The 25,328-nt window shown below is 47.8% G+C and overlaps 9 protein-coding genes across 9 annotated transcripts; 6 read left to right on the top strand and 3 right to left on the bottom strand.

The window, feature by feature from the left end:
• Positions 1-652: 652 nt before the first annotated feature.
• ASPBRDRAFT_181853 (Zn(II)2Cys6 transcription factor domain-containing protein) lies at positions 653-2,108 on the top strand. The gene is made up of 2 exons (XM_067619960.1): positions 653-1,454; positions 1,515-2,108. Exons 1-2 carry the CDS (start codon positions 726-728, stop codon positions 2,058-2,060), a joined length of 1,275 nt encoding a protein of 424 aa, XP_067477427.1. The 5' UTR covers positions 653-725; the 3' UTR covers positions 2,061-2,108.
• Positions 2,109-2,430: 322 nt separating this feature from the next.
• ASPBRDRAFT_197875 (L-threonylcarbamoyladenylate synthase) lies at positions 2,431-3,195 on the bottom strand (the record flags this gene model as incomplete). The annotated part of the gene is made up of 1 exon (XM_067621145.1): positions 2,431-3,195. One exon carries the CDS (start codon positions 3,193-3,195, stop codon positions 2,431-2,433), a length of 765 nt encoding a protein of 254 aa, XP_067477426.1.
• Positions 3,196-4,981: 1,786 nt separating this feature from the next.
• Positions 4,982-6,039, top strand: ASPBRDRAFT_32050 (uncharacterized protein; the record flags this gene model as incomplete). Its single annotated transcript, XM_067622974.1, has 4 exons — positions 4,982-5,054; positions 5,289-5,506; positions 5,533-5,601; positions 5,689-6,039. 4 exons carry the CDS (start codon positions 4,982-4,984, stop codon positions 6,037-6,039), a joined length of 711 nt encoding a protein of 236 aa, XP_067477425.1.
• Positions 6,040-8,769: 2,730 nt separating this feature from the next.
• Positions 8,770-9,871, top strand: ASPBRDRAFT_181850 (arabinan endo-1,5-alpha-L-arabinosidase; the record flags this gene model as incomplete). The annotated part of the gene is made up of 3 exons (XM_067619959.1): positions 8,770-9,030; positions 9,104-9,583; positions 9,650-9,871. 3 exons carry the CDS (start codon positions 8,770-8,772, stop codon positions 9,869-9,871), a joined length of 963 nt encoding a protein of 320 aa, XP_067477424.1.
• A 308-nt stretch (positions 9,872-10,179) lies between these two features.
• ASPBRDRAFT_129656 (uncharacterized protein) lies at positions 10,180-11,211 on the top strand (the record flags this gene model as incomplete). The annotated part of the gene is made up of 3 exons (XM_067618158.1): positions 10,180-10,631; positions 10,671-10,911; positions 10,978-11,211. The coding sequence occupies 3 exons, from the start codon at positions 10,180-10,182 to the stop codon at positions 11,209-11,211; spliced, it is 927 nt and encodes a 308-aa protein (XP_067477423.1).
• Positions 11,212-14,925: 3,714 nt separating this feature from the next.
• ASPBRDRAFT_96722 (uncharacterized protein) lies at positions 14,926-19,746 on the top strand (the record flags this gene model as incomplete). Its single annotated transcript, XM_067629539.1, has 9 exons — positions 14,926-15,205; positions 15,287-15,324; positions 15,385-15,598; positions 15,647-15,784; positions 15,837-15,920; positions 15,974-16,144; positions 16,208-16,232; positions 16,280-16,855; positions 16,926-19,746. Coding segments are annotated over 9 exons (4,347 nt in total), but the record flags the coding sequence as incomplete, so codon positions are not given.
• Positions 19,747-20,298: 552 nt separating this feature from the next.
• Positions 20,299-21,814, bottom strand: ASPBRDRAFT_76734 (lytic polysaccharide monooxygenase auxiliary activity family 9 protein). The gene is made up of 3 exons (XM_067629330.1): positions 21,166-21,814; positions 21,068-21,110; positions 20,299-21,013 (listed from the first exon to the last, which is right to left on the bottom strand). Exons 1-3 carry the CDS (start codon positions 21,683-21,685, stop codon positions 20,758-20,760), a joined length of 819 nt encoding a protein of 272 aa, XP_067477421.1. The 5' UTR covers positions 21,686-21,814; the 3' UTR covers positions 20,299-20,757.
• Positions 21,815-23,139: 1,325 nt separating this feature from the next.
• ASPBRDRAFT_45473 (alpha/beta hydrolase family esterase) lies at positions 23,140-24,569 on the top strand. The gene has a single exon (XM_067625414.1). The coding sequence runs from the start codon at positions 23,518-23,520 to the stop codon at positions 24,328-24,330; it is 813 nt and encodes a 270-aa protein (XP_067477420.1). The 5' UTR covers positions 23,140-23,517; the 3' UTR covers positions 24,331-24,569.
• Positions 24,570-24,666: 97 nt separating this feature from the next.
• ASPBRDRAFT_129643 (MARVEL domain-containing protein) lies at positions 24,667-25,263 on the bottom strand (the record flags this gene model as incomplete). The annotated part of the gene is made up of 2 exons (XM_067618156.1): positions 24,667-25,100; positions 25,167-25,263. The coding sequence occupies 2 exons, from the start codon at positions 25,261-25,263 to the stop codon at positions 24,667-24,669; spliced, it is 531 nt and encodes a 176-aa protein (XP_067477419.1).
• Between the last annotated feature and the right edge of the window lie 65 nt (positions 25,264-25,328).

Below are 25,328 nucleotides of genomic sequence, written 5' to 3'. Positions count from 1 at the left end.
ACGTATTATGTTGCTGGACTTGCAATAAAACAAAGGCTAATCATCTTAGATATTTAGGTAGATACAATATCTGATTTATTTATTTATATTTCTCCGTATAGTGTTGAATTGCCTTATAATGAATCAATTGTTATAAAGAGCGACGGCTCGTTGTCGCGCCGGTTCGTTGTCCGTTATCTTTAATCGGACTCGGACAACGAACCGCCGCGACAACGAGCCGTCGTTGGTTGACAGTTCCGTCTATGGAAATACAACATTCATTCAATTTGGAGCAATCCAATATATAATACTATATAGATGTATATTTAAGATAAATCGAGGCGTTGACTCTATCTGGACACATAAATCTACTATTACAATTACTGCAGCGGGATGCCCGCTTAGAGGGATATCAATCCTAATTAGAGGTCTTATAGACAAGTGCTAGCCGTTCCTTTGAAGAACGGCTCTCTATACAAATGAACAGCCGCAATATTGAATGTTATAAGTAAGATCGAATATTGCGTGTTTTGAAGGTTTGAGAGGTAAGAGTCCGCCGGCGGCTCGTTGTCCGGCGGTTCGTTGTCCGATTACGTAAACCAAGATGTCTTTATCTTTACTAATCATCGGAGGCTGCGATCGGAGAACGTGATCATCGAATTACTCTCTACTGACTGATTTCTACATCTCATTTCATATACCCCCTGCTTTGCAGATCCTTCATTGCTAATCAAAGAAGATCAGAGATGGCTAAAAGCCAGAGTCGTCCTCCACGCAGAAAAGCATGTAGTAACTGCATCAAGTCCAAGGTTCGGTGCACTCTAGATCGACCCGCATGCTCTCGATGTAGGTTGACTGGCCGAAACTGCGATTATGGTACAACGACTTTAGCCTCGGAGCAGCGACATTCTTCTCGCCCACAAGAAGGACATAGTGGAGTAGCCGATTCACTAGGGAGCCAAAGTATACCTTCGCCTCTAGTCCCAGACGTCAGCTCCGGAGTGTTACAGACGCCACCATCTCTATCTTACACTCCGAGTCCTGCTGCCAGAACTACCATATGGGGTCCGCCAAACCATCAGGTTCAGGAGCTTCCCGTCGAGGCATTGTCGAAAGAAAAAGACATTGACTTCGAATCAATCGATTTGACCCCCAGCTCCATCGCAGAGGATATTCGCGACCGGTGGCTTAGGCCCTTTTTCCTGCCTTCACACGGACGAAGTGAAATTCCGAAAATCTGCCATCCTTATACCCTGCAGTTCATTGCGCGGATCTTAAGAACATATCCGCGACATATGCTGAGAGACAAACGACCCCCTCCCATTATTCACCATGCCCAGGTTAGGGAGAATGAGACGCCTCGAGCACTGGCGAACTGTTACAGTCTAGTACGTATGTGGGAACAGGCAGTCCCAGGGAGCGAGGAGATAGTCATGAATACAGTCGCGCGGGAGATGGAACGGCTCGCCAGTGAGGTATGCATGCCCTCCTCTGCTGCTCAAGTTATGGGATACTAATGATAAACGGAAATAAAGAGTCCGAATCAAAATGACTACGAGCTGTTATCTAGCTTCCAAGCCTACCTCATCTACTCAATCTTGATGTACTTTGGCCCTCAAGGTGGTTTCTCAGATACAACCATGGTAACCCTCTTGGATATGGCATCTCATACTGCCCGAAACGGCCTCTTCTGTGCCGCTGAGTTAGCACGGGTTAGACCGACATGGGAATCCTGGATTGTCGCAGCCACGAAACGCCGTGCCATATTTACCCTTTATCTCTTTAGCAGCATCTATAACGCGGACCGTATGCTACCTAACTTTGTCGCAGAGGAGCTGAGTGGCGTTTATGCACCGGGTAATAAGACACTATGGGAAGCGACTGATCGACAAACCTGGAATAAGGAGTATGATAGGTACCTATTGGATTGGCAAGATGGGAGCTTGGAAATAAATGAATTATGGGCATCCCCGGAGAAGGAGGAGCCCGGGCGGAAGAGAAGAATCGAACGCTGGGTTGAATCAGTTGACGAGTTTGGCATGATGTTATATAGTGTTTGTGCCCATATTCATGGTGGGTAATCGAGACATATCTCCTGTGATAAATTGTATAATTAACTTCAATACCTGTCCACTCGCCTGTAAGGATAACAGAGACGACAAAACGATGGGTATTAGATAGGTAGGTGCTAACTCTTCGCCTCCAGAGGTGCCGGCGCTTCTACATAACAAAAGACAAATCACCCCGACAAAGATCAGAGACTTGCAGAATACATATCCTTCTTCCTGTCTGATTACTTCATGCGGATAAAAGTGTCACCTCTATTTCAAAATTTGTTCGTCCTGTTCTGCTACTCGATGTGTATGACGAGTCATTACTATACACTCGGGACAACGACTCTCCTTGACTGCACCGGTTATGCAATACTGTTCTAGGATCACTCTGATAGTCTCAAGATCCCGGCTCGCTAGTTTGATACTCTGGATCCTCCTCCATGCTCACACCGACTTCCTCCAATAAATGAGGGAACCATCTCAGCATCCGGTCACGAAACACTTCATATCCGGCTCCTTTCCGTAGCACCTTCATGTTCTCCGCATCGAAGTTCACACCACCGCGCTTGTACGCTTGCCACTTCTGTAGACCATAATCTACTACTAAGTCTACCGCCTCGATCACCTTGGGCTCAATATCCTCAACCCGAAACCGCTGTCCTTGGCCTGTCAAATTGGCAGAAGTCCCAAACGTCAACATACCCAGCGGGTCTTCATCACAAAGACGGCCTAGCTCTCGCAAAAATGGGCCTTCAGGAACTGCGATGCTGACCGTATCGCCCTTTGTGACTTGCGATAGTGTCGCCGGATCGAGAGCCGCCAAACGCGGGTGAAGATTTTCGGTATCATACTTGGCAATGATCCCGACAATCATCGCCATATCTTCTGTCAGGACTCGGGTCATCTCAAACTTGGCCTCCGAGAGGACGTGGATCTCTCGGTGCTGTTTGTATGTCCCGATGATGCCGATGTTGTGGCCCTCTCGACGATCTTTGGCTGAGAATATCCGCTGGACTCCGGCCTGCGTACTCGTCAAGAGTGCGTAGCCGACATCGGTTGGGACGATGACGACTCCACCGCTTTTTAGAGTGTCGTAGGTCTGTTTAGCATCGCGAGGGACATTAGGCGCAGAGCCTCCTTCGGGTATGAACCGGGGAGGCATTGACGGTCGACTGTTGTACTATTGTTAGGGGGCCAGAAAATAGGCGGCAAGGTGACTGGACGCGGAAATGTCGTTGGGGATCAGTAGAGTTCACTTGGCGCTTTGGTTCGCCAATTTACTTTCTGGATGTTTGCGACTGCTGTGGAAATATGACCTGGGTGCTGTTAGACTTTGCCCCGGATTGACAAGTTTGGGCTACTGACTCGGTTTTCAATGCTCTTCGGCTGTTTCTTTACTTTGTTAGATTAGGAAAAGCTGGCGTCTAAGTATCAAGAAGAGACGTACTCTGGATACATGAATTTGTGATGAATTGGAAGGTAGCCATATATAAGAGATACGAGCCAATGAGATACTGTCATTATGACGCGGAGATACCGCGGTTCCTCGGAGCATGCTGTTCGGAGTTACACTTCGGACGAGGATCGATTAGAGTTTTGTCTCGGAGTTCCAGTAGATAGTGGCACCTGTGGAGCTGTATGAATATCTTTCTGTATAGAGTGGAAGAGACACCAAAGCTTAAGTCACGAAGTCTATTCTATTCTATCGATTACTTTAGGTTTATCGCCACACACAGTCAGAATCCCAAACCCGTAGAAGATTCCGATCTTGCCTATACACACCATTCGGCCATCCCACAGAGATTAGGTAATCTAGTCCCCTTACGAAGGGCCTCATAATCACTGTCATTTAAATATCAAGCTCATTTGATTATTCACGGCTTTCCCTCGCCTTGAATTATATTTATATGAATGGAGTTGTGGCGGATACAGGCTTCACCTTGTTCTAGGCAGGTAATCATCTCATTGAGGTGAATCATACGAGGTAATTCGGGAGAGAAGGCTACTTGGAAATTCAATACTAGACCTGAAGAACGATTATAAAAGGCAGCGCTCCTCTCCTCCATCTTCATTCTCATCTTCTTCATCTTTCCCATGTTGATGCTTTCTTGGTTGTCTTCTAAGCATAACCGCTACTACAAATATCCCCATTACTTATTAGTATATAGCCGGCAGATGTAGCTGACAAGGACATCTGGACTGGTAGAGTCATGCTACTCCGCAGATGAAAGTAACAGAGGCTGCTCTTAAAATTGGGCAAGCTGAAGAACGCTACAATACACACGACACAGAAGATGAACTTGGGTAGTAAATCTACCAGAAGCAACTCGTCATGCTTAAAGCAATATGGATTTACTCACTCTTGTTCTAGTTCTGTCAAAAAAACCGAAGAGTATGATCATGATCATTGGAAATAGGTCTGCAATTTGACAAGAGAACGACTATTCTATAAATGTGATTCACATTACAGAATCCATTGGAAGTACTGTGTTCAAGACTAAATACAGACCAGATAGTTAAAGCTCAATGGGGATGCTGATCGAAAGGTTGATGGATTAGAGCCTGGCACTTGCGACGCAGCTGAAGGGTCAGAACTGTTGGCTAATAAGAAGCCGTGTCATATCGGACATGAGAGTTATGTTCTCTGCCTCCCGCAACATGCCACATTACTGCATGGCGGACAAGAGATACTGGGATCAGAAAAACATACCATACTACAGCGAAATACCCATGAGTGGAAGTGCAATCGGACGAACGGAATACTGGCAGCCTCCAAAGAGTGCTGGGCAGTCTTAAGACTCATACACTGGTGGCAAACATGTCACTGGCAAAGAATCGCTTGAATCTCGGTGCATTAAAGCTTTTTTCAAGGTCAAAACTAGCTTGGAAGCATCACTGAAGCCGTTCTGCGGAGACCTGGTCGTTCATGCTGGTCCCGCGCTACCAAAATGGCTGCCTTGACTTCGTCTCATAGCCCGGTACCCGCACAGATAGGGGCAAAAAGGAATACGACAAGGAAGGGTAAGGTGAAATAGATTCTATGTGTTTAGGAATAATTTTTTTGAAGAGCTGATTGCTATGGGAAGTGATTGATAGGGAAATTCGCTTTTCTCAGACAAAGCAACGTTCAACGCTGCCCTGTTATTGTTGCTGCAGGCTGTGACAGCCCTACCTGGGAGACATGATGTTACTCGGGAAATCCAGCGCGTATCTTCTCCTCTGAGGATTTCGAATCCCCACTTTAAACTATCACAGATGGAGCCTTGGTGACCAAGAACAGTGGAAAGACCGAAGCGATCTGCGAAGTCAAGAAAAACCTGTTGCGACATACAAATCAAAGCACGGAAACATTAAGATTCAAACTCAGCCGCATCCTGCGCCTACTATCAGAGCCTCAGTGGCCGCCTGTGGAATCGTGCGGTTACCGCGGCACCAGATTACGAGGAAGTTCGTTAATTCGTTTCTGGAGAGCTGTAAGATTGAAGACCCCAAGACCCAGATCCTGTGCGAAACCCATCTCCGCGTGATCTTAGCAGCGATGGACATGACGATTGCCAACGCTGACGAGGTGTGTCTGAACCGCCTACATACGGCCATAGCATACGGCAGGGAATTCACGAGTCCAAGTAATCTGACACCTGGCACTGGTTCTTAGGTAACCAGGCCCCGGTCATCAACTGAAAACAATAGAAAGGTGGAGAAACCAATCTTTCAATACCTACCGCAGGAGGAGGGCCTCAGCCAGGGGACTGTCTCGAAGACACGATCTACCAAATTACTGGGACTCTTCGAGCCACGGGCCGCGGAGTGCGCACACATCCGCCACATTTGTCACAGCAATACAGTAAGATTGAGGGAACTGTTCGCGAACCGGGCGAGGGAGCACAATAAGAAGCTCCTCGGATACCTGGAGCAGGAGGCCGACATCTATGAACACCATAGTAACCGCGAGAGAGCGGACCCCATTCTGGGAACATACAATTCGGTCTATGCCAACAATGGCTGAGGCAGGACGTGTGCGCATATCTCCTGTCCGTACTGCTCAGTGAGGACGGGCGAATGACCCTCATCGAAAACGCCAGTTCCGCTGAATTCCTGCACGACCAGTACGTGCTGCAAAGAACAGGAGCCACCTCCTAACATCACAGTACGCAAATGAGATATTTCTGATGTTCGCAAAGGCGCCAGAGACGTACCCAGTCATACAGAGACGGAGTCCCTAGTTGGTCAACGGTGCTAATAGCCCGAAGCATCTACTAGCTATTAGTGTTATAGCTATTGGTCTGTTGGCTGACCAAGCCGAACTTAATATGGGACTAATATGACAATTAATTAGCACCCGGCCTGTCTTCTCTCGATTATCGAACTAAATACCAGCCCCACAGTGGTCTTGCGACATACTAATCGAGCAAATCTGAGATAATCGCGTCATGAAAAGGATCTTGGTCATTTGACCATGACTCGGTGCCTCGATAGATGAATTTGATAAGGACAGCGCGCTAATATTGTAACTATTTCATTTAGTTTCTCCTTTCATTTTATCTATATTATTTCTTTATTTCTTTCTCCTAAAGCTACTGTCAGATGAAATAGAGGAACTCGGGTAATGACAAAAGAATATTTACCCGGGATAGCCACATGGTCATGGAAGTAGACGATGACAGTTAACCCAAAGCCAATATCAGACGTAGTTACCCCCAGAAAGGAAATTGAGTCAAACCTAGTGTGGCTCTGAAGGTGAATGCCTGTGATAAGCCAAGTAAAGCCCAGATGTTGGTTCGAAGCTGTCGTATTTGGTTCCTGCTTCCGGTAATCGGAACGATAAGCAATGTCGGAGATTACACCCAGTTCAGAACCCAAACCGTTACCCTAGTGTGGTATGTTCTCTACAATAGGTCCAACTGTCATCATTGTATTCTGCGATTATAGATCAATCAGGGCTGTAGGAAATTGATATCCGGGCAGTCCGACGTAACGCCGAATAAATTGGATGGCTTGGCAGGGTCTGAAGCTTATCAGGGCAAGATGGAGACACATGCCAAGCCTTCAAGTGATCAACCGGTGTTTCGGGTTGAAAGTTCTAGCCAGTGACAGTAGTCACTATCGACCCGTTGAGCTATCCAGCTGTGGGACTGGGCACTGTATCCCCGAGATCCACTGATAAAACCATCGATGTTTCCGACTATCTCATAGTCACAATAATAACCTATAATTGGCGGATCCTAGCTCGTACCCTGGCACCTGAACTGTTTGACGATTTTAGACTGTTTGCATTTCCAGCCACGCGCATGACTCTGCTCTGCTGACTCCCCATGTAGTTTTGCTCCTGACTTCTTCGTACTGGATAGTCACTTTACATATACAAATAGGCCTGTTTGATGCCAGCATCGCTCGTTGATCAGTAAAGGACGGGCCTTTCCCGTTCAAGTCCCCATCGAGAAGGTGAGATGAGCTTCTTTCGTCTTCCCATAAGGCGGATTGGGCGGTAGCAGCACCGCTGGGTTTGATCGAAGACATCCTCGGAACAAATTGGTCTTAGCGGGTGATTTAGATTCTACTTCCATCTCCAATTCCGGATTGGGTGTCTGATTCCGACTGTGTGCTGCAGGGACAAAGGAGAGTCCCACTTCGTTGCAGCGCCTGTCACCAATGATTGCTCACCGCGAGAATCAATCCCCACTATCACCGGCCCTATTTTCTGTTTGTCCTTCTCCAACTGCCGCAGAAGAGCGAGCCTGGCCAGGCCGGTCCAGGGAACTAGTGGGTTGATTTCTACAATCCCATGGCTTATGGAGTATTTCTATACTCGAAACTCACTTTGTAGGGGGCACCAGAGTTCTTCTTATTCATCCTACATTCCCACTATCCATTTACCCTACTGCCAATACCTTTTGGGGCACTAGACTCCGAGGTAGGTGCCTATTGACCTTATCCACTTTTGAGTGAGTGAAGCAAACTTTTAATGGCTGAGTCTTTCCATCCCGAGGTTATACAAGTGATGGTGTTTAGCAGACGTGAGTGAGGGGGAAAGAGTTATGTTCAAGGACATGCGATATGTCCACCATTCAGAATACACGGTTAAATGAAACTATAGTATAAGCTACTATGACCTAATGCCGACATTTATGATGAGAGGTCGACTTGTAAGCTCTCGGAGTCTGGAGGGCCTCGTCTTGGGCGATTGTCTATACGCGGAATTCAATTTGACCGATGGGCTCTCCGGGCCGTATAGGAAGATATTAAATTTTATTGATCCCTTATCCATGTAGGTACAGCAATTTCCGGTTGAAATGCACATTCCTCGAGACGCGACCAAAGATATTCGAGGCTATCTCAAGCTTTGCAGCTTTTCCAGTGACCATGTGGTGGTGGATCCCTTGGACGGTGGTGGCGTCCGTTGCTTCATAGTCTGAGACCGTACGAAACTAAGCATGGTGCTCCATAGTCCTGCGCGCTCACCATGATTGGTTTACAATAATTTTCTGGGCAATTTTTGCTATCGCTGACAAGGTACCATCTAGTAGTTCGACAGGGTGCAGTTGCATGGAGCATAATCCACCTGCCTCTCTACCAGTGATGCAGGGTACTTGGTGGATACGGTTGCTCAGGAGAGACCATTCATCTGCAAACCCCTTTCCTCAATTTTAACGGAGCATTATAAGTTCCCTTCATCGTCAGACGGCCCTCACTGCTTTTCTAATTATTACTACATCGTCTTCTATCTCCTCCTCAGGCCATGTTTTTCAATCTTGCAGCCCTCGCTATCCTCCCCGGCTTGGCCTATGCCTACGCCAACCCCGAGTCATGCTCGGGTCTCTGTGTCGTTAGTGACCCCGGCCTTATGCGCCGAGTATCTGATGGCAAATACTTTCGCTTCTCCACTGGTGGTGAGATCACATATGCTACCTCGGACTCGCTGAATGGTCCTTGGGTAGGTGTTGGATCTGTTGTCCCTAGTGGATCAAAGATAAGCCTCGCTGGAAACACAGACTTGTGGGTGAGTTGTGAAATTTTAACTATACACTACGCTACAGTTCGTCTCACCCCGCTGACACCCTGCATCATCACAGGCTCCCGATGTTCATTATATCGAAGAAACCTACTACCTTTTCTATGCGGTCTCCACCTTCGGCAGCCAATCCTCTGCCATCGGCCTCGCCACCTCGACCACCATGGACCTCAACACCTGGACTGATCACGGCTCCATCGGCGTTGCTTCTAGCAGCGGCAAGCTCTACAATGCCATTGATCCCAACCTTATCAAGGCCGACGGAACCTTCTACATGAACTTTGGCTCTTTCTACGACGACATCTACCAAGTCAAGTTGAACTCAGCGGGAACCAAGACTGCCGGCAGCGCTGCCTACAACCTTGCCTTCAATGCCACGGGCGATCATTCGGAAGAAGGGGCATACATGTATCAATATGGTAGCTACTACTATCTGTTCTTCTCGTCCGGTGCATGCTGCGGTCTTGACACCGATCGTCCGGCCGCTGGTGAGGAGTACAAGATTATGGTTTGTCGCAGCACCAAGGCTACTGGTGGATTTGTAAGTTATCTCCGGATGAGACCGCTGGTTACTTTCTCCTCTTCTGATTCTGATCGAAACAAATAGGTTGATAAAAATGGCAATGATTGCCAGGCTAGTGGTGGTTCTCCCGTTTTGGAAAGTCACGGTACTGTCTATGCACCTGGTGGCCAGGGTGTCTTTGATGATCCGGAATACGGAACGATTCTTTACTACCACTACATCAACACCGAGATCGGCTATGCTGATGGCGACAAGCAGTTTGGCTGGAACGTCATCACCTGGTCCGATGGATGGCCTTCTGTGTAAGCTTTGGCATCCGTACCTTCCTGAAACATGCCCTAGGGTCAACTGGCTATTTGGGCATATTGGCGGCTGAGTCCATGTCTTGTCTATTTCTTGTACATAATTCTAGTGCTTCCCTTTTTGAATCACATACCGACTTGACTACTAGAAGAAGAATATTGTGCCGACCTTTGAACGCCGAACCAGATTGGTGTTATGTTCCGTTGATGACACCAGAATGACGCGTTTAATTGAACTTCCCCCTCCAACTCTTCTGTCCTTTCGTCTTTCATCAAAAACTTGGGGCCGCATCGTTGAAAGGACTCGCCATCATGGACAACGACAAGGTTGAAGAAGCTCTAGAAACGCTAGACCAGCTCTGCTCTAGTCTCTGGAACGCCAAGACCGGTAATATTCCAGCCGAAACACTCGCTCATCTGCCACTGTCACTTATAACACTGGATCATCAGTCCATTATCTCTGGGGTGGCCGCACGTTACTTTATTCCGTGGGCAGAGGGCGATCTACGGCGTTACGAAAGAAATCTTGTGCCCGAGGAAAGAAATGAAAGGATTTCAACTAGTGAGAGGACACTCAAATACGGATGTACGATGGGATTCGATTTATCCAGGCCATGGGGGAGCGGTGGAGAATGGGCGGAAACAATGTGTTGTCGTTTTCTTGAAGAAGTAGACATGGCACCCCGCAAAGGCACTAAGGGCGATAGGTTGCCCTTGCGCTCGCTGACCGGATGGAGACACTCTTATTACGTACATTTTTCTGTGTTCATGATACGAGTCTGACTAACTTCGCGGGTGAACAGCGCAATCCCTGATGAAGCCCCTATTCCACAGCCATGGCACATCGAGAGGGAATGTTACCAATGGGGCCCTTCTTGCTACTGGACCTTGCGCGGCAATAAGTACTCACATGTGAAGGCCTCGATGTTTCATGGCGTTGATGGCGTTGATGGGATGATTATAAGGGAAGAGGTCATGGTTATCATCCTTGTGATGATCAGTCGACTGGAGAATGAAGACTACGCAAAGCATGCTGTCGTCCCTGTATGTTATTTACCCCCGCCGGGAAGCTGCTGTAGTTGCTAACCCGTACTGCTTCCCCATATCCAGGTTATGCTGTTTTCATTTATGAGGAACCACCATGGTCGCATTCTCTTGGCTCATTGCCTGGAGAATAGACTCGTTGTCGAGATGTCGCCTCTGTATCCTTTTAACATTGGAGAAGAGGGCTGGGAAGATTCTTTGGCTCTGTTTACGCGCTATCAGGTCGCTGGTCCTTCGTCGTTGGATACAACTGAATTTCCAGCTGCGGGTCGAAGATCTAGGATAGTTGCTATTCGCTAGTATTTCGCTTCGACTGCAACATGGTCTTTATGGTTCTCCGTCGCTATCACCATTATGAAAAAAGAGAATGATATGATTTCAAGAATTGTCTCCTCTACTAATACAGGACATCCGGATACCTTTGACCGTCTATTCCGTCAAGCAAATCAAGTATCTTTGATCTTGACATTCCGGACGACATCACTAACGTGTTTTCCAGATAAGCTGGGCCACCTTCCGACTTAGTAACTTGGCCCAACTATTTGTCCCTTAATGTAGGCCATTCACCTCCAACTACTAGACAGACCTCTATTCCCTACGCTCTAGGAGCTGCTGAATTAAACGACCACCAGTAGGAAATGTGATATAAGGCCGCTATCGCCACACCAGCCTCCGCTTATGCCTGTTATTAGTGCATGCAGAATCGCTACCGCCTGCTATTATATCTTCATATCGCCTGAGGCCTGATTTGTTGCCTGGGACGCTATAGTCTCTGTCTACTATAGAAGGTAGGCCTTTGTTTAAAACAGGCAGATTTATTACCGCCTGCCATTTCAGATTGCTTTCTGCCTTGGGCATATATCAGACAAGAACTGAAGATAAAATAGTAGGCGGTAGGGGTTTTCACCATGTACTGAAAACAAGCCGTACCTTTCATAGTAGGTTGCAGGGTGAATAGGCTTGGTCACATAGCTAGATCACACTAACACTACTACTACTAACCACCTCTTCCACGCGTTTCTCGCTGCACAACCCCTGAATAGCAAGCTTGCAATACAACACACGTTTCTCTGCATATCTTGCTTCTTGCTACTGGAGCCTTTCTCCAACAGGTTATAACTTCAGCCTCTATCTCTATGAAGCTATACAAACCCAACATTATCAACAAAGAAACGGAGTGCCTACAGCCACCAACCACCTCTTGCACGCGCGCCTGTCGCTGGGCAACCCCTGAATAGCAGGCAATACAACACACATTTTCGGCATTTCTTGCTTCTTGCTCCATGAGGCCGAAGATGAGGTCGTGGTGATATTCGGACATACAAGCGATATTCTCGAAAGTCACTGCGGACAGTTATTTACGATCGTGATTGGGGTGTACAAGTATACTGGTAGGGACAATAATGCAGGAACCAGCCGAATTGGCACAGTATGAAACTGACAATGTGATCGTGTCGAGAACAGGTCAATCAAGTACCCCCAAACAGGTGTGGCTTTCTACTTTTCTCCGCCGAGGATGAGGTCGTGGTGGTATTTGGGCGCTTTTCTCCCAAGGCAAGGCGTTCGGGTTGGGTGGGTGGCTTGATCTTGCCTCCTGCCTCCGTGTTCTTTGTCAATGCCCTTGAGTGTTTCTATCGCTGTTTGGTGGAGATACGGGCTGATGCGAAAATATCGGTCATGGACAAGCTGCGAACCACTGGAGGGGATACGTTTATAGGGGGATGCAGCCTGGCCGGTGTGGCGGTAGCGCCTCCTTTGTTCTATGGGTTTATCTTTATCAGAAATCCACATACTATATGAGCCTGTTCTACGAAAGGACGAGTACATACGACCATAGGGTGTGGAGAACAGGGCTTCCCGTCCGCTCAGCCGTACTTAAGCCACACGCCGGGAGGTTAGTAGTTGGGTGGGTGACCACCAGCGAATCCCTTCTGTTGTATGTTTTTATATTTCGCTCAGCTGTGAGAGAGCGCGAGCCTACTTACCTCTATCTCGACAATGGACGTGCCACGCTCCCGGTGTGTGAAGGAGAGGTTGCATGCATGTTGATTTTTCCTTTGAAATACCAGTTGAGTAGATAGCAACAGCCTCGGCTTTATAACACTCCTCGGAAAATGAATATGCCCAATACTTTGCCAACTAATATCGTCGAATAATGGACTTCGATCCCTAGTATGAGTGGACAGTGACATCCCGGGGTTCAAAATGAGCCGTCTTGTCTTATTTGTTCGTTGTACATAAGCCCTCTATCCTGACAACGTAAGCCTATTTCATTACATTCAGCAGTATGCCAATGCAGCTGAAAGTTATCATAAATCAAGTCATTGTAATAGCCAAACAATTCATATTAGTTTCTTTCTTTCCAAGATGCTCTCTTCTCTTTTATACTGTTATATTATTCAGACTATACAAATGATTAGAATGTTATATTAAGCCTTAGCTTTGGAGGATATGAAGGGGCGCGTAGCCTGGCTTTCAACAGTTCTATTGAATAAAAATCTTCTTAGTATGACATACTGCTATAGCATTTCTTGTAACACTACGTCTAGTAATATAAACACAGGGTATAGAAAATTTGATCGCGGCAAGCCAAGCCTAGAAGGCAGCCAGCGACGCTGATATACCTTTCCTTTCTTGCAGACAAGAAAAAAAAGGATTGAAATAACACGCCAAATTTACCTGTTTTCTACGAAAGTAAGACTGTATGGGATCAAAAGAAGAGTAGAGATTGAAGAGATCCAGCGAGATATCTACTACTACCTTCTCCATGTTGGAACCAGAACTCTGGTCACGGGAAGGCCTGCTTAACGTGAACGGCAATCATTTCTCTCCTCCTGCAGGCGCTCCCACAACGGCTGCACCGCCTCCTCATCCAAGTGGCGAAAGGGGAAGATGTATTTGACAGTTGCCCTCAGCTCCGTAACCTTCCAGTCCTTGCGCTAGACCTAGCGGTCCTCAATGTCATGCAGGGTTTTTGTCGCAACTATCCGACCACTGGGTTCCACCGCGCGCACGCGGGATGAAGAAGCCCATGTTCGTCTACGTGGTATTCCACTTCCAGTGTTCCACGGCCGTCCAGTGTCGAGCAGCGAACGGAACGTAACCCATCCAGCTAGCCACGCATAAACCGATTCAGAAAACCTTTGAGTTGAATAGATTCATATCTGGTGAGACATGCGGACCATTGGGTACCTGCGAGAGCTTTGGCAAGGAATCCACTTATCTTCGATAGTTCTGGATGCATTTATGTGTGACCAATTCCACTTTATTGGCTTTCAGTGATACAATGGATGGTTGTCTGCCCTTGATCGGGGTATTGACCGCGTTAGCTCCGATCGAACAGACAGATGATCTACGGAAACGCATTAATAAAGGTCCGATAGAGACTCACCTGTCTATGCCAAGATTTTCGACTAGCCTGTCTGTATCATCATTGGAGGCATGGAGCCTTGGAGGCGAGAATTGAGACGCTATGATGGAGGGAAGCATGGCGAGCCAGTACCCTCACCGCTAGGTGGGGGGGGAGCGCTCACTCACACGTATTACACAAGAAGGCACTGCTATGACAAGAAGTAGATCGATGGAAGTGGGGCATGCGCAACGCCATTGAGATCACTCATCTCCGGTTCTTCCGCAAGAGATCGGCGAGAATTAATTTCCCAGCCGATTCAGCTGAGTAGTTCGTGCCATGGTGGTGGAGAAGCTGGAGACGCCGATCCCCCCATCAAAGCTCTCCGAACCGTTCTGCACTGAGGGGGGGATAAATGGACATATTCCGGCAATTTCCACCTCCCCTTCGCGAAAATCGCCCATTTGAAGTTATCACTGGAAGTATACGATACCATGGGAGGTCTACGTGCACTTCTTTGCTGCAAGGGCGACAAATCGGATGATGGTCAGGACATGGCCAACCGACCGGTTCACAACATCCCAGCTTCCTCGACCGACGCAAATCAGGAAAAACCTGGGGATAAGCCCGAAGAGGACTGCGTTCTGGACAATTCCGGCAAGGAAACACCTCCGCGCAATCTATGGAAAGAAGCCTACGACGGACTGCCTCCCAAGCTACAGGAATATGTTCCTGCAGCTGAGATTCCGGCCACAGATGCCATTCAGAAGGTTGTCCAAACCACTGAAGAGAAGTACAAGGAGTGGCAGCAAGGTGGCCTCAGGTACCACCGTAAGAGTGGAAAGGAGATCGATATTCGTCAGGCATCAGAGAAAATCATTGGGATGGCAATGAAGGCCAAGGACACAATCTCGACAATTGTTTCCTTTGATCCCACAGGACATGGTAAGTTCTCTAACGTGCCGCCGGACAATGGCGACCGTTCTCTGGTGTGGCAGGACTGATATAATTAAATTACAAACGCAGCCTCATCTGCATGGACAATCATCTCTTTTGGAATGAGTGTAATAAGCTTCTCTCTATCTGTGATGCACGTGATGTAGTGATACTTATACTGGCTATAGATTGTCCAAAATAGATTGGACCGTCGGGACGCCGTTTTCGAGGCATCTGCTTTTTTGACCGAGAATATGGCCTATTTCGCCTTGATTGATGCGAACTACAGGGACCAGGGTGTTGGGAGTGATGCGAACGTTGACCAAGCTCTACTTCGCGCTTATTCGGCAATCCTTACATTTACAGCTGAGGTGGAGAAGACGCGAGACGAGAATGAAGCAGGTAAGCGTCAAGCCATCATTTGCGCACTTGCAACGAGGCCCTGGAAAGCTCTGACTGATCACACTGAAGCCCGACTCTGGTATAGCATATCCGCATACACCGACCAGTCACTATCAAAGCTTAAAGATTCTCTCATCGCGCAAAAGGAGGCAACGAAGGAATGGGCCCAGCTCGCTTCAGATCTGGGTGAGATTACGCACGATTCTACCTTTTATGCAGAGGTACTAATCGAGCACAGGCAACCGAGAGCGCGCAAAAGAGATCCTTTCGAACACCGATAAGCTTATCGAAAGCTCGAAGAATATGGAGTCTAAGCTCCTCAGTATGATGCCCTTTTCTCCGTATGTGACAGCTGGGCTTTGCTGACAAGTGTAGCCGCGGAGGAGGACAACCAGCTTGAGTGGCTTTCATCAGCAGAGTTCTCGAACCGTCAGGACATATTGCAAAAGAAAAGAACTGGGGACACTGGCGTCTGGCTTTTGAATTCGCAGGAGTACAATAAATGGTTGTCAAGCACGGGAGACCTCCTTTGGCTACCCGGGATCTGTAAGGGGTTTCTATTTCTTCTTGATATTTATGATACTATCAGTACTAACTGTTCGTAAATAGCGGGCTGTGGCAAATCTGTTCTTTGGTATTATATATGAACCCCTCAAGATGATCTCAGCTAACCAGGGCTAGCTCTACTGTGATACGTGACCTGGACGAAATCTGCGACTTGGATGGATCCAAACATTACGCCTACTGGTATTTTGAATTTGGCTTCGACGCTACTCAAAATGTGGACTCTTTGATCAGATCCTTGATAAGACAGTTGTGTCGATCTCCGCTGCCGTCAGCAGTAGTGAACCTCTGGAAAAAGCATCACGTCCGAAGAAGCCAGCCAGACTCGACCACTATCCGAAGTGTACTTGATGAAGTTCTGTCCGAAATACCCGATCAAGATCGTGTTTACCTGGTCTTTGATGCCCTAGATGAGTGTCCGAATAGCGGCTTTCCCAGCGAAAGAGAGTCGCTTCTATCCCTTCTTTCGCATTTACTCAAGCGACACAGGGGCAAAGTTCATATCCTCGCTACTAGTAGGCCTGAAAAGGACATTCACAAGGAGCTTTCAGAGTTCCCTAAGGTCGATTTGGAAGCACGTCTGGCTGAAGATGTCAAGACGTTTGTTGATGTGGCACTTGCACGACGACTGAACATATGGAGTGAAGAGATCAGAAATATGATTCGTGATAAACTATTGAGCTTCAAGGAACGGTATGTATACTCACCCTCAATTTAACATTTTATTATCGAGATTTGCTAAATCATATCTAACCATAATTAGGCGTTTCCGTTGGGCTGATCTGCAAATCCAAGCGCTTAGCCAACAGTACGATGAAAATGACCTGAGAAAGGCTCTAAATTCAGTCCCGGCGACTCTGGAGGGGACTTACCGGATGGTTCTTGACAGCATTGAGCCGCACAATGTGACCAAGGCACGGGAAATCCTTATGATAATCTGTCTATCACCCGTTCCCCTGGATGTTGATGTCGTTGCTAAGATGACCGGATTGTACTCCGCTGACTACGTCGTCCAAATATGCACGACATCTCTCCTCGCTCTCAACAAGACCAAAGTTCAAGTGGCACACTTCTCGGTGCAAGAATACCTGATTGTGCCGGAGAAGAAGAACGAGCATCACGAATGCCAATTTACGCTGACCGAGGGACACAAGTTCCTGACCGACCGCACTGCGGATCTGCTTCTTGCGCAGGCTGAGCCTCTCACTCAACCAGAGGCAATGAAGTTGGGTCCCTTTTTATATGCGGCCGAACACTGGGATACTCATCTGGTCGCTGCTGGAGGATTCGATCAATTATCTGCGGAGATACAAGCTAAAATTGATGGTCTCTTTACTGAACCCAACGTCTACTTCAACTGGGTTCGGAGTGCCGATGCCCACGGAGATCAGATCGATAACTCGTGGAGTAAAGTGCTCGCAGAGTTGGAGACCCCGATTCACAGAGCGTCCTATATGGGCTTGGCTCACACGGTGGGCTTGCTGGCCGTGCAGGGTGCGAATCCTTCGCGGCGATGTCTGTCGGTGGACCAGCGCGGACTTTTTGATAGGCCAGTCGATTCATACCATGTGGCTGCTCGTACTGGACATCTAGACGCTCTGCAGGTCCTTTTGGACTTAGCACTACCCCTTCCCACAAGTACGGTGGAAGCAATCTTGCAGGTAATCAATTATCGCAAGTCTGGGAAGGCCAAATTGGCAAAAGTGGTACACACCTTGCGGGACCAAGGTCTCCTCTGTGACCACGTAAATGACACCACTGACGTGATTCATGAGGCCTTTCTTTCTGCCGCCGTGTTGAATGAACAATCGGGACTGGAGATGTTCCATATCTTCTCGAATTCGCCAACGTTGTCAACACCAATTACCGAACATATTCTGGACCTGGCCTTCAGATCGTCGACTTCAAGTGAGCTGCCAAAGTTTCTTATTGAGACATTCAACCCTGATATACCTGTCGCTTTCATCGAACAACGAAGTTCGTATCTCTGGTCCTTTGAAGCCCCAGGCCTCGCCTACTTGGCCCTAGAGCGACCGAATGAGATGCCCATAACCGAAAACCTTCTCCAGCTCTTCGCAAGAAAGGGAAATTCAGAAACAATGGAATCCTTACTGCGCTCTCGGAGACAAGATATATATGTCACCACAGAGGTCTTGGAACTGGCAGCCACTAATGAGCAGAGTGGTAATATGCTATGTTTGCTTTGGCCTCATAAAGACCCCGGGACTGAGATAACTGAGAAGATGATCTCAAACGCTGCAGACAATGAAGTCCACTCCAGCGCCCTTGTCGCTTTCCTTCTCAAACAGCCCGGAACAAAGCCGACCTTATCTGAGGAAACCATCAATAACATAATAATGGGCGCTCAAGATGGAGTCGGTACCCTTAAGATTCTTCTTCCGTTCTCATCTATGGGTCCTCCAGTACCAGAGGAAGTGGTTGCACGTGTCTGCTGTCACTCCGAGGCGTTAGATATGTTGAAGCTGTTAGAAAAGGAAAAATCATTGAAAGGCCCTTTCACGGAACTTATTATCCAGGGTGCGGCGTTGAACGAGTCTAAGGGCCCTCTGGTGATCGACTATCTAGCAAAACGTTCTCCAGATCCTCTTCCGGTCACAGAGGAAGTCCTTCTTTATGCTGTCGAAAACGAGAAGAAGGGTGGCGAGATCATCCGAGCTCTTGCGCCATATACACCCGTTGCCAGTCTGACTGACAAGGTGTTTGAGGAAGCATGTGTAAACAAGGACGCTATGCTGGCCCTTCTGGATCAGAAGCAGAGGGAACCACCCTTTGAGAAGATGTTGGCCGTGTTGTCAGGATGCGGAAACTCACCCATAGATGAATACAACCTGGGGGCGGTGTTTCGAACCCTTCTTGAGCGACAACTCGTAGAGGTGGACGAAAAAACAGTCGAACTCATGGCCTCTAACTTCTATTGTCTGGATGCCTTGCTATCTCGGAATCCCGATATCATGATTACAGAAAATGCCCTCCAGACCGCTGCGGATTCACCACGACTAATGCGCGTTATGATGTCTGCACGCAGAAGTTCTTTCCCTATCACGGATAACGTTTTGCTCGCCGCAACAAGGGGATATCTTGCTGTTGAAGTCATGCAAGTGATTCTGAATCGCCAGCAGTCGCTTCCTATTACGGAGAAACTGATTCTCGAGGCTACTACCGAGGCGCACGACAAGAATACATTGACGTGGCTCCTGAATCAACAGTCTGAGGCTTTTGTTACAAGCTTTTGGGAGAACACCTGGAACCCTATTGACAAATACCGCATTGGCCATGCTGCTGTGATTACTGCCTTTCTTCAAAAGACAGGTTCAAATGTCACAGACACCATGCTTGAAAATTGGCCGTATTCGAATTCGGACGGAAATGACTTTGGACTTGGGACATTTGTTCAAGACCTGTGTACGAATGATAAATACCCTGATATGCCTACGACTCAACGAGCCGCCGAGATTGTTTTGGAAAGGTGCGACAAAGCCTCCATTGAGGTGTTTCTGAACCACACGAAGCTCCCGGTTACGGATGACTTGATTGAGGCAGCAGAGAAGAATCAGCGTAAAGATAAAGAGGGACTGATGACGTTTCTGGAGCAGAAGAGAGGCTTAACTAAGTCTTACACATGCGGTGTAGCATGTTAGTATTGTACTAGTTACTTGCTGCAACACATCAACTCAAGTTTCGATACCCGACAAGGGGACTGCCCCAGAACGTCAACATGATCCACTCACCACTATTCTGTCTCCCAGAAGTACACCAGACATGGCATTCGATGGCTGGTAAACACCACCCACGATTTGATGCCGAAATATTCAATTTCAGACTGCTTAATCCCCTGGATGCACATTACATGTCCTCGCTGTGGCCAGAATTCGTCATTGATGCCGAAGCCGAGACAATTGCCCAAAGAGCCAGTATTGTGGATACTATGGGACACCTGCGGTGGATTTGGCGCTGCAAGAGCGTACCAGACGCATTTCGAGTGTTGGAAAGATATTGGGCTTGGCGTGCTGCAAAGGACTATCATTTGACTTGTCTTTGGCTTGAGTTCGTATGAGTTAGGAGAAGTTTGGGTGTTTGCATAGTCGATTTTATAGGATTGTATAGTCCTTCTAATTCCGATGGCTTGTTTGTTCTTTAAGATAGATTGCTTTGCCTTTCTTCCTTGGGGAGATCTTCTGTATTCATTTCGGTGTACAACTTATCATTTTACACAAGGTAGGGGGACAAATAGATATAGTAGGTTTCTCCTCGATATGTTTTCCCCCTCTTTTGTCTAAACCAAGCGCCCTTACAGCGAAGCTAGTAACAGTATAACAGAAAGGCTCAGTTACCAGGCGCGAGATCTAAGGCCAAAATAAGTGACATAATGTCCGCTGATGCGCTAACCGCTTGACCAGGAAATTTATATCGCGTTTATCCGATCGGTCGATGGAGAGTGTGTCTCAACGATGCCATAACCAACCCCATGGCCCTGGTCCTTTTCAGCTCTGGTCACAAAAGCACTCCGTAAGCACTGCTAACACAAAGGCATCGCGTTAGTGGTGAAAGTAACGAACGTACTCACGGCGGCGAGTTTACTCTTCGCATGTATCCTCCTCCTCCTCTGCATAGTAGGAAGAAGCATCCGTATCAGTCACATTGACCATAGCAGAAGCATCAGTAGAGCCTGAACCACCGGTCCAGACGGCCGGACCAGGCATTGGATAATCCTTCATTCCTCCCCAGATACTGAAGTTGAATGAGGGGTCATCCTTTTTGTAACCACCTGGGAATTTGATCGTCGGTCCTGGGTTTCCATTACCGCCGCCTGTGACCTTGACTTGAGCGCATCTGGAGATTTATCAATAATTGATATTTCAAACAAAGAGGACGAAGATAGCTTACTCGTAGTAGAACTCAGCCTGTCCATCATGTGCTCCATGCACACCTTTCTAACAGTTAGTATACTTGCTATCCTTCCGAGAATAGTAGAAAAGACCTACCAATATGCTCCGGCCGAATCAGATACTCTCCATCCGGCAAGTCCGCAGGAACTGTAAACTCAATACGGTCCTTATCCCAAGTACACCAGGCATCGGTCTTAATGTCCTTGCTCTGGTCACAAATGCCCTCCTCATGGATCTTGAACCAGTCACCGTCACCTTCATACTGCTTGGCCGAGCCGGGCGCTTTAGACATATACACAAGACCAGGACCAGGGTGTTTCATTGTAGCTCCCACGCCGAGCTTCATTGCAAGCTTCGACCCGGCCTTGACCTCCGCCGTGCCGGTCTGGCCAGCGAAGGTGAAGGAGCCCTTGTTGCAGCGGAAGTCCGGCATATCGGGGGTCATGTCGTCGCGGGTGTTCTTCCATTTGGTTGGGTTGTATTTGGCCGGTCGAGTGTTGGAACGAACGTATTGGTTTGGAGTGGTCTCCTGGCCGTCAATGACAAGGGTGTCGAAGAAGTAATGCGCCGATACTAAGGGTGCAATCAATGCGGTGGTAAGAAGAGTGAGCTTCATATTGAAGAATAGAATAAAGTTTGTTTTTTGTGAATGAAGGGAAGGGCCAGCCTAGCAGAAATAAAGACTTTTGTAGTAGCAATGGATAGAAGGAATTGGGATGCAATGGCTATACTGTGGTCTTTACCGTCTTTATATAACTGCCGGTGTAGCTCATGCGGTGTTAATAATCTGGTATTTCGGAGATAGAATGATAGCGATTGCCTGCAACATTCCGAAGACCTCTTGTCCAGTCCATACTATTCACCTCTATATCCGAAACCTGCCAAGTCCACTGAGGCCTGTTGGCCAACCTTTGCGTTGTTCTCCATGCCTCATATCGGCAAGGCTGCTAAATGCCAAGCCTTGAAAGTTCAAATGTCACTATCGAAAGGTCGACATTATGCTTGGCATTATCGGCTTTATCCAACATATGATACAGTATCTTTGCTATTGTTCTAGGCCCTATAAGGTATCAGTATACCACGCATTTGCCTTTTTAGTGACACGGTAAGCGGCAGGTTGAGAGCTAGTCTAAGATAGTAATCTTGGCATTATGTAACTAACGGATCGAAGTGCAAGCCCTATGGCAACCAGATGCCTCTGTCATCTGTTACTTGAGGAAGGATTTCACACTAACGTAAAATGAGTCTCCAGAGGCCCTATGGTTGTGGGAGGTGGCAGTCTGAAACACTAGGAGTTACGCCTCTAATTATAGACCGTTGAGAGAACCCTCGTCTAACTGGATGCGGTTAAATGGCAGGGCTGTTAGCTCAGGGTCCAGGGTCCAGGGTCCACACTCCGAATAACCTCGGCTTGTCGTAGGCTCGTAGCACCTTACACATCTATTACTAAGGTCAACAAGGTAGAACCTGGGCATCTATCCGAGCAGCTTATCACCTAGGTAGGAAGGCGGTTGTACAAGCCCAACAGTCATTGGAGTTTTATACACACTCAAGATGGTTTCCGGAAATAACACACTATAGCATCTGCTAATCCTTTTTAAAGTGCCTTATATTAAGGTAAACAATCCTTGGAATAGGCAGCGCGATGTAGCCGGTTGAATCACACCTGGCATGGCCCACAAAGCAGAAGCCAGCTTCCATCGAACCAAACCAGACCCAACGACAACCACTTCATACCGCAGAGACTTGCTGCAAGTCACTTTCATACGGGACCCATTCCGCGTTCGGCAGTGAAAATGGCGCTCTATTGCCGATGGGATCTTGGCATGTCAATCTAACTTATTTAGATGGACATCAGCTACTAGTCCGTGCAAATCAGAAGGCCTTAAACGAGTCGCCAAGCATCCTGTGGCGGAAATTATCCAAAGTACATCAACGGGCCAAGAGTTTAGCCTGATTCAGGGTCCTTCATCCATCACTGACCCACCATGACAATGAATGAAATGCTTTCCATTTGATAGCCTAGGGCTACGCCTCTCTGCGATGCTTTGACCTATTCTCAAGGGTCTTATGGGATTCTCCATCTCTTGGCAATGTCTGTAACCTTAACGGTGTCATCATGCAACAGTCTCAGACGTCGTCCCGTGTACAGGGTTCACCAGACGAAGGCGATAATAGGCTATAGTTTCGACAGAGATCTGCCGGCAGAGGGGATTGACGGGCTTGCACGGGATGGAGGAATGAAGACGAGACATTATTTGCAACGTACTATTAACCAGAGCTCCGTTACTACATTGGAAGGGATCTCCATGAGAATCAACCTCGCGGTTAAATCATGGACATATAAACGGAAGCCAATCTGTCACTGAATTGCCAGTTCTGCAGTTCATCTCACCACTCTCCAGCTTCGCAAGCACTTCTATTCTATCAAGCATCCAATCAGTGATAATGACTCGATCAATCTTTATCCATACCCTCGTGGCCCTCAGTGCCCTCACTTCAGTCCAGGGCGCGAACTCTCCAGGCTGCGGCAAGAACCCTTCTCTAGCCAATGGCGTCCACCAGATAAACGGCCGCGAATACACGCTCAAAATCCCCGACGACTACGACGCAAACCACCCATATCACCTCATCTTCGGACTCCACTGGCGTGGCGGCAACATGAACAACGTCGTCAACGGCGACAGCATCCAACCCTGGTACGGCCTTGAATCTCGGTCGCAGGGTAGTGCAATCTTCATAGCGCCCAATGGCCTGAACGCCGGCTGGGCCAATACCAACGGCGAAGACGTAGCGTTCATTGACGCCATCATGGAACAAGTTGAGAGTGATCTCTGTGTAGACCAGAGCTCTCGCTTCGCAACGGGTTTCTCTTGGGGTGGTGGAATGAGCTACTCCCTTGCTTGCTCGCGGGCGAAGGAGTTCAAGGCTGTGAGTGTCTTGAGTGGTGGGGTGATTAGTGGGTGTGATGGGGGTAATGATCCTATTGCTTATCTGGGGATTCATGGTATCAATGATCCGGTTCTTCCGTTCGATGGGGGCGTGGAGCTGGCGGAGAGGTTTGTTGGGAATAATGGCTGCCAGCCAGCAAGCATTGAGAAGCCTCAGTCTGGGAGTAACGGGTGGAAACGAACGGACTTCGATGGCTGCTCTAAGCCAGTCTCGTTTATTGCGTATGATGGCGGTCATGATGGTGCGCCGCTTGGCGTGCAAAGCTCGTTGGCTCCTGATGCTACTTGGGAGTTCTTTATGGCGGCTTAAATTATCACATGTATGTACCTGAGATATGTGGTACATAGCCCCTATACTTAGTTCTTACTGTCGAGTACAATAGTACTTGGGTAGATAAAGCGACATTAAGTGGCAACGTAATTGAACGTTCATAAGGGCATGCGATTGTGAGAAGTAGTACCATTATAAATAACCATTCATGATTCCTATCGAGAGGACCGCTATATCAGACTTTATATTCAAGACCGCCACGATTATTACAAAGGGGCCAACATGGGCATCATTTGAATTTATCAAGGCTTTCAATGCTCGCGTAGCCATGTTCGATGTTTCCGACGTACGCAAATGATCCCCCTATCTCGTCCCTCAAACAGATGTCGTGGTATCGATCGTCGAAATCTTCGTTCGGCGAGCACTGTTAAACACGAGCTTGATAGTCGGTATCGTAGTAATCATAAATAGCAGCCATTCCAATGCACCAAAGACTACTGCTGCCTTGAGCAACCGACAGTGATTCTCTTCCGCCGGGCATGGATTACTCCCTATATTGATAGCCACCGCAATGAAACCCGCAAGCCATGAGAGGAGAGCCACAACTTCCACAATGACAGAAAGTGACCCAATCACTGCATGCTCCGCGAAGCTGATCCCGGCAGTGAAGAAGAGGAAGATGACGCCCAGAAATGTCCACCCGGCACAAAACATTAAGAAACTCCATGCGTCGGGCACGCCAGCGTAAGCGTAGAAGTTGCCGTATACGAAGTGTACGTAGTCAGTGTGGCCGCGGTATACGTGGATAGCTAGGTGGTGTTGGTCAGATTAAATAGGTTTTTTAAATAGGTTAGGATGCAGTGATTAGTTCGTACCGTAGCCGTCCGTTCCCATGACAATAATGGCAAAAATGAGCTGCAGCGCTCGCAGGGCAATGTCAGTTGTTCTGTTCGCTGCTATGTCTATGTTCATATTCTTGGCCATGCTGTGTAATGCTCTGTGGTCGGGATCTGAGGGGACTGGGGACGTTGACTAAA

This window comes from Aspergillus brasiliensis (genome assembly GCF_001889945.1).
Source record: "Aspergillus brasiliensis CBS 101740 unplaced genomic scaffold ASPBRscaffold_9, whole genome shotgun sequence".
Classification (NCBI taxonomy): domain Eukaryota; kingdom Fungi; phylum Ascomycota; class Eurotiomycetes; order Eurotiales; family Aspergillaceae; genus Aspergillus; species Aspergillus brasiliensis.
This window is presented reverse-complemented; position numbering and strand designations above follow the sequence as displayed.